At 43.7% G+C, this 11,819-nt stretch overlaps 1 protein-coding gene across 1 annotated transcript; it reads right to left on the bottom strand.

Annotated features, from left to right (window-relative positions):
- Positions 1 to 10: 10 nt before the first annotated feature.
- On the bottom strand, positions 11 to 10,351 carry GPR148 (G protein-coupled receptor 148). Its single transcript, XM_083849148.1, has 2 exons — positions 768 to 10,351; positions 11 to 143 (listed from the first exon to the last, which is right to left on the bottom strand). Exon 1 carries the CDS (start codon positions 6,375 to 6,377, stop codon positions 5,319 to 5,321), a length of 1,059 nt encoding a protein of 352 aa, XP_083705274.1. The 5' UTR covers positions 6,378 to 10,351; the 3' UTR covers positions 11 to 143; positions 768 to 5,318.
- Positions 10,352 to 11,819: the final 1,468 nt, after the last annotated feature.

Here is an 11,819-nt window from a genome sequence, read left to right as displayed (position 1 = left end):
ACTCTTCTGTCTGAAAGGCTTTCTCCTCTTGCTAGTGAGGTACACAAGTGGAGAAGCAGTGTCCCCGGGCTGCTCACATCTCTGCCTGCGTCCCCGCTGGGTGGCAGTGCTCTCCAAGGCTTTTCCTCGTGGGTTTTGACTTCCTGGAATGCAAATGGACAGAACAGTCTGCTGGAAAGAAAAACAGTTCCAGGTACTGTACCCAGTCTTATCCCTGGGACCATCACATGCTGTACCAGAAAGGGCTAGGAGGCCTGGAGTCTCAAGCCTCAGCATCTGGGTCAGTTGCAGAGAAAGAAAAATAAACACTGAAGAGGTCATGCCTGGGACACTGGGACACTTATGGCCAAAGGCTGGGAACATATTCTCATCCCTCCTCCCCTGCCTAGCTGCTGGAAAGAGCCAACCCGCTATTAAATCAAAACTAGAGAACACTGCACGAAACAAATCTGTTCAAGCAGAGAGCACCAACTCCTTCCAGCTTCCCTCCCTCTCTGCAATGTCTCATTTTGCCTTATACAGTATTAAAAATAATCTCTCTCTCATGTTGGTCTGAGATAAAAATGTGTCTTCCTGAATTTCAGCACACTAGTTCCAGAGTGCTCGGTGGTACCATGGGGCCCCCGACCACACCGATGAGTCTGTCACAACTCTGCGGGGCTGTGCAGGATAGGCACAGAGTGTGGGGCAGGTGTGTGCCCCTCAGGGGGGCTCCACTGTGTCCTTCCCCCATAAAACCCGCTAGAAATCCGGTCTCTTCAATTTACCCCATTCCTCGAAACTCAGTTCTTTAATTCCAGCTCATCCCCACATTTTCGTATTTTAAATCTTCCTATAGACCTTCAATCTTCAGCTATTTTTAACTTATTTCTTATCCTTTATGCCCTTGTTCTGCAGGGTGCAGCACTTCTCATGCTCCCACACTGGTCCAGACTGATCCTGCTCTGCTTTTCAGAGGGTGTGAAGCAACGCCCTCTAAAAAAAACTATTTATTTTCAACAGGTTTTCATGAACAAGGCACCAGTTTTGACCTGGCTAGCATTACTGGCAGGTGTGCAGGGACAGAGAAAGCGGGTGGGTAGGGGAGTCTCCCCTTCCTCCTTGCAGATCTGCACTTCCCTACCTTCACCTGGTGCCAAAACTAATGATAGCTGCCATCAAAGCTGACCAGTTCCTCCTACTGGGAATCATCCTGAAAACCAGTAGCCCTCAAGAGCTGCTTGCTGATTTTCTCCCTGAAACATCAGCAGCCATTTTTTTTTTTCTTGAGAAAAATAATCCACTGTGTTGGAAAAAGTTGTCCTAATAAACTTCAGCACACGAAATCCGTAGCTCTGCTTAGCAGAGACAGAAAACAGCTTCTTGTCTGATCTGTGCTGGCTCCCCAGACAAACCTGCAGAGCTTGGACAAGCACTTGCAAGACCATCCCTCGCTGACAGCCATCAGACCACAGAACCATAGCTTGGCTCCTTTTCCTCTCCTAGCTCCTGATATTCCCCCCGAAATTTGGATATTTTATTAGCAGTTCATGAAGAGTTGGTCTTATTTGCCTTTCAGATTGGTACCTTCTGTCCATATTGTACCTTTCTGATTTATGTTGCAATCGGAAGGACTAGAAGCATACTGAAAAACAAAAACACTCAGCATCTGTGGTTTCATGAAGACACCAAAAATCATCATGAGGCTTGTGAAAAAACGGCAACAACTCGCAGTGCCCTCAGCTACCAGCAGCGAGGTGAGGGTGGAGACTGCACACAGCAGAGACCAAGTTTCAAGGAAACTTGTCATTTCCTTTTCCTATCAGGTGTTCTCTCTCCTTTGTCACACACACCCGCCTCCCACAGGGAATGGCCACAAGCACAGTTTCTGTCTGAAGGATGCACGGTGTTTCAGAGTACAAAAAGAGTGACGAGCAAGGCCAAGAGCTGAGTGGGACCCGTCTCGGGGCAGCTGCTGAAAGGCAGTACTGGCTTCTCAGGGCTCTCTCCAGTGCAACCAGGCAATCGCTGGTTCCCTTCTGACCTACTGCTGTACCAAAGTTCCCTTTGAAAATGCCAAGGTAAACTGATGGAGCGGGATAGGGCACTCCGATATCAATTACTAAAACTGCAGGAGGCTAATCAGTTCTACTGAATAATTACTGAAATTGTAGCAAATGAAGGGAAATCTAATTCCAAAGCTGTACAACCGTTTATCTGTCTGGGGACTCTGTTTCTCATGACACTGAAACTGCTCTAATTTGGGGCGCAGATCTAAGCGCAGATTTAGCGATTTTTCCAGCGCTGCAAGGTGCAGAGCCAGCTCCTGGGAGCACAGGTCAGACTCTCTCTAGTCTGCAGGTTACAGGCAGAATGCAGCTGCACTGTGAATCCAGCTTAAAGAGGGAAGAGAGATGCGGTGAGCTCAGTGACAATGTCGGCACAGGAAAAGAGGGGAAGAACTGACCAGGGGTGCAATACATTTAGGCTACAAATTGGAAGACTTTTCATGACTCACACTATAGCAATTTATTGAAGGATTACTGCCCCCAGCTGCCAAATCACATGTTAGAGTCAACTGCTCTCCATTTCACTTTAAATTAAAATGCTGGGCAGACACCCTGACATCCAATAAGTTCCCTTATGTGACCTTGGAGAGGCTGATAGCTGGGCTGTGGTAAATAGTCTCAACCTGAATTTCCAGAGCTTATCTGGGGACATCCATAGAAGGCTGCTAATCACTACTGCCCTGAAGCTCTGGGAAGTGAGGAGGCCTAACTATTTTTAAGATGAAACTCAAGACATTTATGAGAAGAATTATAGGAACCTCGTGCCTGTGATACTGCCCTGGTGACACCTCCCGTCCTATTCAGATATACAGGGGAAATCCCCAGAGGTAAATGATTCAGGTATACAGTGTGTTTCTCGTATGCATGCTGGTACATGCTGCTTTTGTATCAAACAGCACAGCAGTACATTATGGGAAGAAGTTATCTACAAGCAGTCACTTAAGAAAATCTTGCCTTTCTAATGTTAAACCACCTTAAAGTGAGTTAATAAAATAGCATCAGCTCTCCACATGGATGACTTTTTTAGGACTCAGTTCAACTTAACTAATTTCACTTCAACTAAACTCTTTTAGGCAAACACCCGTTCTAGGAAGGAGTTCAAGGACACTTATAAGATGACTGCATTCATCTTTCTTAGGTCATTTCCACAAAACTGTTTTGTTTGCTTGGTCGTTATGATATCACTGTAGACAAATTTCCTATGTACATAAACTTGCCATGATCACCAATTGCTTCTTTCAGTGTCCTTCTTTATGATACTGAACTTGTTGTTGCCTCAAAACACACCCTTGGGATGTATATTAAGAAAGAGTTACAGAACTGGCAATATATTCTTGTCTGAGTCTGTCCTGCAGGTTAACTTCATAACTGACAGAGACTAGCAGGGAAATCAAGCACTGTTAACCTGCAGCTATACAGTCAGCTTACTTTGTACCATTTACACAGGTTTCTTCACTATCCAGCACGACAATTTACAATACAGGCAAACTTTGGGCAATAAAGCTTGAAAGAATCTTCCATGGAGAACCATCCTGTAAGTTACTGGCCTTTCTGCCAACAGGCAGAGGTGTAGAGATTTGCCCCAAGATACAAGCAGCCTGGGGAGGTACTGGTATATCTTCCATATCTGATCGTACTGCATGTTAAAGAAATTCAGCAGAAAGCACCTACCTGCTGTACAGGTATTTCCCCCATCCTTACTATGGTATGGGAGACCCTTGTTAGAGGCTGAAACTGAAGGCTTTATACAAACATAACTTGTGTGGAAAACATCTACAGAACATTCATCTTGGAGAAAAATAAAAGCAGCCAATAAAAAGCAATTGTCAGGTCCTAATTTTTTATTGAAGAGGATGAAGAATTTTTTCTTGGAAAACAAAGCAATTGCTCAGTAATTTAATGTTCCTTTGGGTAAAAATAGGGGAAGCACAGAACCATGCTTAAAGCAAATATGCACTAATATGTTGTTTTTGTTTTTGTTTTTTTTTTTCACTTACAACAACTTTAGCTTAAAGATGCTCTTACACAAGAAGTGTCCTGTCACAGCAAAGCCCCCAAGGTGCCCCACCTCTGACATGAAATTTGTCACCCCCTCAGTTGTGCTGACGCAGATGTTTGCAGAACATGCTAATAAACAGATCCCTGGGATAATCTTGGTCAAGATGAAAACAACACCACTTCTCTTTGGAGGGATATTTTTAGCCTGCAACCCCACGAGCAGTTGCATTAGCAGACTGGAGAGATCAGCAAACCGTGGAGTGAGGAGAGTAACCAGCCCTTGGGGAATGAGGGGAGAGGGAGAGAAGCAGGAACCTCTCAAACAGGCTGCATTGCCAGAAACACCTCGTGCAACCAGACACTGATCTCCTGGCTCCCGCTTAGTGCCATTCTTCAGATGAGTGTGAAACACCCCAAACACACAAACAGCGCTTTTGGGGTATTGCTTTAAGTACAGAGAAGGCTGAGAGAGTCTGCAACCTGGCAGCACTGGCAGGGACCCGGCAGGGACCCGGCAGGGACCCAGGGCTCTGGGCTGAGCCTGGCACCCCGCAGCAGGCACTGCCTACTTGCCCCCTTGCCACCTGCTGCTCCTGCTCATCTTTCCTCACCAAGCTGCCCGACAGACACCGATCAAAGATGACTTCCCATCAAACTGAGATTTTACAAAAACACAGTGTTTTGCACATTGTCAGACAGAATTCATAAGGCAGAGAGTACACTAACACACTGCCTGAGGTGAAGCAGTGTTTCACTGAGTACGGCAGTTTCCAGAGGCATCTTTCATGATGTGTTACAGAACAGAACAGTGGCTACCAACCTTGCACAAATACACCATGAATGAAAAAAATAGCTGCTCTGCTCACAGTACGTTTGTTCAGTTAAGAACCCTGTCTCCTGTAGGCAGTGCTGCCAAGAGACCTGCGGTTACCCCCTTTGCTCTGCACCCATTTGCTTTGCACCATCTATTTTTCATTTTCTATTTTCCAGGAAGACATCTGCCATGGATGGATGGAAATGATCCTGACTCACCATGTCCTCCAAAATATGCTGCCCTCCCACATCACAACAAAGCGCAGAATTTTGTCCAGGGCAGCATCTGCTGTAATCCCAACTGTGATGTGATGAAAGACTTGTGCCCTTCTGGCACCAAGGAGGCAGAGTGATCAGCCCACATCTCACACTTGCAAAAGAAGCCGAGTGATTTCCACCAGGCTTGCACGCTAACAAGTTAAGGACAGCTCTTCTGTTGTAGCTGTCCTCTGCGTTGCCTCAGGATGGTGATGGAGCAGGTGACACCAGGTGAAGATGCTTCCTTCTGACAATGGATTTGAGAGATGCTGAGATCTCTCTGTATCGAAGTCCATACAGAAAAGGGAACAAAACTTTAGGCAGAATCATCAGGACATTGCAGATTGTCAGGGAGACCCAGATTCCTGTCTCCAGTCCAATGACAACGTTAACGTACAAGAATGATTCTACAAAAAGAACCAAGAATGGAGAGAAATAAAAGAACAACACAGTGTTGTGCATTAAGAATGTCACACTGGCTCTGGAACAGATGCTCTCCCATATACCTGATTGCCTGGTTTTAAAATAAAGAATAGCATAGCAACAAAATATTAGAGACAGGAAGAGAAAGATAACCATAGCAGACAGCCAGAAACAGAGTTTCACAGCATCAGTCCCACTCAGAGTTAATATTATTATTAGTGGAATCGAGCACATTTCCAGGACACAGGGCACAAAGTTGTGAGTGCTGGATAGCACCAAGAAGAAAATCCCAGGGAGAACCCCCGAACAGATCCATAGCAATACAATCACTTTTTTTGTTCGTGAAGAAGGCAAAATAGTAACGTAGCGCAAAGGAAACAAAATAGCTATGTACGTGTCCAAGACTATGGCAGCAGCTGTGAACAGTCCCCCGCAGTAAGCCACTGCCAGCAGAAATAACTGGAGAACACAGGCTTCCTTTGGGAGACTTACATGTGCTGCGCTGAGAGTAGCTGACAGCGTGTAGAACAAAAGGTATATCAGATCACAAAGCAGAGCATTCCCCAGCAGCATGTACCTCGTTTCCTTTCGGATGCTAAACCTAGAGAAGATCACAAACAAGATGGAAGGAATAATGAGGACACCTGCCACGAGGCAGACAACTGGAGGAATTAAAAACATCTTCATGTTTGTGTCTTGTGGGTTGAGAGCCCATTCCTCCAGCAAGTAGTACAAAGAAGCTTCGTTCAAATTTGAGGAGGTGTTGGATGTGGTCTCCCGGAGGAGGTTTGCAGTTGCATTCATTCTTGTCGTCGAACCACAGAGAAAGAAGTTCATTTTCTTAGGATTTGGGGATGATTGTCCGACTTGGAGAAAAGCAAGATCTTCTATGCTGAGTCCTTAGACAGGCAAATGAAGCAGAGGATGCAAATGCCTTTGGAAGCAAAGTGATTTCCTTAGCCAATTCGACCAGCTCTTCTCAAGGACAAGCTGAAACTTGTAAGCAAATTCTGTGGTCCCAAAAGATGTTTTTGCCTGAAGTGGGGACTTCCTTTTCTTTCTGCAAAATCTAATGTTTAGAAGAGAATGAAGCCTTGTGGGCTTTAGAAAAAAAATCTAATCCCTCAGCTAGCTCTTTGATGAGAAATGAACGAGTTGTTCATTATCAGTAATTTGGGTTTGAGCTCATCACATTACACTCCAATGAAGCAGATGGAATATTAGCTCGATTAAACAGACGTGAAATGATACAGAACAACATTCCAAGTGTACCGAAGTAGGAGAGTCATAAATGGGATCAGATGATGTTTTGCACCGATTTGTGTCAAGCAACACAATTGATTTGAAGTCATCAATAAAAATGGCTTTCAGTCCTGTTGTAAAATTGTATCACAATGGCTCCAGTGAATTAAATGATCCTATTTATAGATGACAAACATTTTTGCTTCAGTGAATCAAAGCATCTTATTTACAGACGATAAGCCTTCCCCTGCCTTTATTAATGCATGATACACAAATACTGAATTCTCATCTATTGCTGCCTTACAGTCAATTTGTAAATTGTCCAGGCTGAGTGTCACACACTGTAACATACCAGCATACCCTACAGCACACTTGGCATTTCCAGCGTCCATTTGGATACCTTTTCTTGGCTTGCTGGCCAGCACACTGCTGCCATGCTGTGCTGCTCTTACCATCAGACCTCAGTGTCAGAGCTGGGGATGCAATGAGAGAATGGGAAGATTCTCTGTTGTGGAGAAGGAACTCTTCATATTCTTCCAAGAGTGGTCTGATCAGAAGAAAAGTTGATTTTTTTCATAGGCTTCACATTGGCTAATAATGTTTCAGTCTTAACTAGTCAAAAAAGACTGTATTAATACAATTGTTCATCATCTTGTGTGATGCAAAGTAAGCAACATTGCTTGCATGTTGTGGAGAACACAGAAAGGAAGGTATTTGTATGTTGGTATTATGTGTTATAAAGAAAAGCCTCTGGTGGATTTTAAGCAGTCATAAAAAAGCATCCATAGTAGACTATAAAAGACCAAGCTGTGGTTTGGGCAAAGGAACTATTCTTGAAAAAAGAATAAGAGTAAATTTGTTACAATTCTTGTGTCTTGACACTTACTGTTTGGCAAGGACCAGATGAACCTGTGCTTAGGTTGGAGAAAGGCACCTCAGAGCTCTTTAGGTTTTATAGCATATCATGAGGTGCCACTGTTAGCAAGGGGAACTGGGAAATGCGTCCCACAACACACTACCTGAACAGAAGATATGCTCATTTATCTGTGTTGAAGCAGGACTGAGAGCCCTAATAACAGGGACTAGATCCCTCCATGCTCGGTGCTCAACACACAAAGGGTAAAAAGGTAAGACATGCCCCACAGAGCAGGATCAGGCCAGGGACTGATGCAGGAGGACATCAACTTGCCTCATCCTTTCAGTGCTGTGGAGGACGTGGTGGCCTCCTATAACACATCCTGAGAAAACTGCAGAGCATGCAGGCAATGAGCTAGAGTAAAGGACGAAAGCTGAGAAGGACAAAAAGAAGGGTGAAGAAGGTGCTCTAGGCTGCATGACAGAAAATTTGCAGTGATTAAAATAGAAGCAGAGAAAGGCGAACTTTGCTGATGAAGGTGTATGATTGAGTGCTCATTCTGAGTGATTTGCTAGGGCTGCTAGTATGCATTTATGGAAAATGAATTGTAATGTTCGCTTTAAATAAGAGTATGGCCCACTCCACTCTGACAGTAGCTGGCCTGAATGCCAGCAGCACAGAGGGGCTGCATATTGTCAGGAAAAAAAAAACACAGAAGAAGACTCAGGTTATTTTTTCAAAACAGTTAAAAGAACAAGCTAAGACTTATCTTCTATTGGCTGCCACACTCCAGGGATAATCAAAGTAATTTGCTGAGAAGGCGAGAGGAGAAGTGGTCACTGGGCTTCAGGACAGAGCAGCTACCAGGCTATGATCCATTTGCTTATTACGTACATAGAAATTCCAGTGTGCTTCCTTGTTGCTCCTCATGCTTTACACCTGAGAGGAATGATTAATGCACGCACTGTTCTGAAGATGCTATTTCTGTGGCAGTATGCAGTCTCAGAAGAGTCCATGACAGAGCAGCCAGGGCAAGAGGATGGAAGCAGGACTGTCCTATGAAAGGGGTACTCCTACAAGGGTTTACTGTAGGTTAGGGTGTTCTGCCATAACAGCACTGTTTTATTTCACAGCCCACACCTCCTGCAGTCACTTACCTCTGGGTGAGCACCGCACAAAGCCGCACATTGCTGCTACGACATCACGGTACTTTGTTGTTTACACGGAACACAAGCAACAAAGACAAGAGATCTGTCACCTCCCAGCTCTAGGTGCTCTTCTCATCAGGGGTGCAAGGGTATCCAGAAGCTTTTTAAGTAACAACAAACATCAAAGGATTACTCCCAGTATTTGAAAAATAGCGTGCACGCAAGCCAATCGTCTAATACTATAGTCAAAATAGTCAGTGAAATCTACTGGCTGCTCAGCTCGTTTAAGTTACATTATTCATTTAGGTGCCTAAAATAAAACTGTCTAAGTTCAGACAACTGTTTTGGCAGTCTTGACAAGTCCACCAGAACCTCCCACATTCACCTGCATGGCCAAGTCTAACTATTGTTGTAACTATGACTTTCCTTCTCCTCTCAAGCAACACAGAATGATTATTTCCCCAGAGCTCCCAGCATGCTTGAACACTTTGTCAGCATACAGTAATTCAGTGTGGTTCTGTCCATGCGTGACAGTGCATAGTCTCACCTCAGAGAAAGACATGCTGTGCCATGGACATGCTGTCTCAGGGCATGCCAAGTATCAAAGCAGACAGCTTATGAAACTCAGCATCGGTCATCAAACCTTGTGTACAATGCATCTCCCTCCACACTGATAGCCGGCATCCATGGAACTGCATGTTAGTACAGTTTGACGGGCAGAACCATATGGAACAAAGGGATAGGAAGAAAAAGCAATGATTGTTTTAAGAGTAGCCTTTCAGTTGCTATGGTGCCTGGGTAGGCAAAACAGAAGGTGACTATTTTTTCTTGCTCAGTCCTGCATCCACTGGAAAGTATGGGAACAATATTGATGCAATTATACATTTGGCCTCAGGATCATGTCCTGTTTCTATCAAGTCACAGCACAGTTAATACCTTAAGTACACAGCAGCACCCCAAAAGCCCAACCGTTGAATTATACTACTCTTACAAAATGGAAAGGAAGCAAAGAAAACTCAAGTGTGTGTGAATCGCCTCCGGCTATAATTTTAGACTCTATTAATAGTGGAAGTCTCCTCTGCCTCCCAGCATTCCCAGGATGTCGTATTACTGAGCAGATTGTCTTGTTTCTGTGTAAAATCACGCCTGTATTTTCCACCAGCTGGTTAGAATTAAATGTGAACAAACAAAAAATCTCATTGTCATCTCAGCTGAACACTTGGGTGATGGCAAAAATAAATGCAAATACAACGTATGATGATCTGCTGGCATTTACAGGATTAATGCAGTCAAGTATTTTGCACACTGATGTTACACAGCAGTGTAGGTTCTGTAAATATATACCTCAAGGACTTTTTGTTTGCATAGAGTTTTTCTGCTAACAAATAATTACTGTGTTTTCAATCTAACAGTTTTTCTCCTGAGGCCTGAACACAACCTCTTATAGCAGAGTTATTCCTTCCTCTTGTGTAAAAGAGCTAGTTATCATGGAAAAGTCAGCTAGATCTGGGAGAGCAATAAATGCTGACATCCTCACTACCAAAAAGTACAAAGCAAAAGTGGAAACTCCAGCAAACCTTCCCCTGAACCGCATAGCTGTTCTCCACTAATCACCACGGAGAGCAATAACTAAAGTTCAACCTATTACAGCGGTATTATGCGGAGAGCTTTAGTTCTGGTACAGCTGTGGTATTTGTGTAAATTTTACCAAAAGAGTAATTTTTTTACCACTTTTAAAAGTCCACTTCTATGGCCATAAAAGCATGAGCAGGTATATAATATGAAGCGGAAGCAAAGGTATGAACTTGCAAATCATTCTGCAGTAGCTGGCTGCAGGTCCACTCTGAGCCCAGAGATCCTCATGGCAAGTGGGAAATGCTCAGTTCTCTCATTTAGCCTTCATGCAGAGTACCACAGTGCCCAGCCCAAGTTCATAGCCTTGCACATCCTGTGCTCAGCTATTCACCTACTACAGCCTAAGGATGGTAGTGTAAGCCCTAAGGCTTATATACGGCTTCCCTTGTTTGACTTTAGTTGTGCTACTGTAAAAGCCTTAGGAGTGCAGGTAGGCTTTAGTTTTACAGAAATGGAAAATACAAATAACTGGAAGACAAATTAAACCTCATCAGACCTGGCCATGTCCACCCAAAGCCATTCCCCTCAGATTTCCATGCGAATCTTGTAACTGTTGAGTACAGTTCTGCTAGACTTAAAAATCCAAAAGATCAGCGCCTTGGTACACTGAAACAGAGACAGAATAGGTGGCTCTGGAGAATATCTGGTTGTTGTTTCTCTTAATTTTCTTGAGCTTAGGAGGCATTCCACATCTGGACAGCTTGCAAGGAGATGGTGAACCTGAAGATCACTCCAGAGGATATTGACCTTGGACAGCTGCCTTGCCATTATGTTCAATGTTTTGTGGTACCAACCAGAATGGTTCTCCTGCAATTTCCTGTAAATCTGGCCTTAATGCTCTACCTATTGATTTTTTTAAAATGTTCTCTGGTGAATTTATGTTAGATGGATTCACTTTTTACATATCTTGCTGATCCAGACCTATAGTATTAGCAACCTTTCTTCTGGTTCTTATTTTACAGTTTATTGATTTTAAAACTGAATAATACACTGTTAATTACTTTACTCATTTCTGCTTCAACCAACATCCCAGTGAAAGCTTAGCTATCTTATCTGTTGAGTTTGGGGATCTAAGAAGGCACATATTCAGCCATATTGAGCACTACCAATCCAGCAAAGGCTGTACTTTATTATAGGTTGGTACTGATTATAAACAGATATTGCTAAATCGAAAAAAGGAAAGGTCAGAAATATTACCTCTTACAGTAGCTGCTATGGATTTAACTGTGTGCACACACAGGGAAGCCTCCTATTTCACGAAGAGTTTAGTGTAACCAATTCAACAGGTCAGAGACCACACTGCTGCCATGACATTATCCGGGAAGAATCATACAAGAAAGAGAAGGATTATTGTTTCGTGGTGGTATTTCCAGCCAGGTTTAGTAATAGAGTTTTGAT

Source organism: Anser anser (genome assembly GCF_964211835.1).
Source record: "Anser anser genome assembly, chromosome: 9".
NCBI classification, from domain to species: Eukaryota; Metazoa; Chordata; class Aves; order Anseriformes; family Anatidae; genus Anser; species Anser anser.
This window is presented reverse-complemented; position numbering and strand designations above follow the sequence as displayed.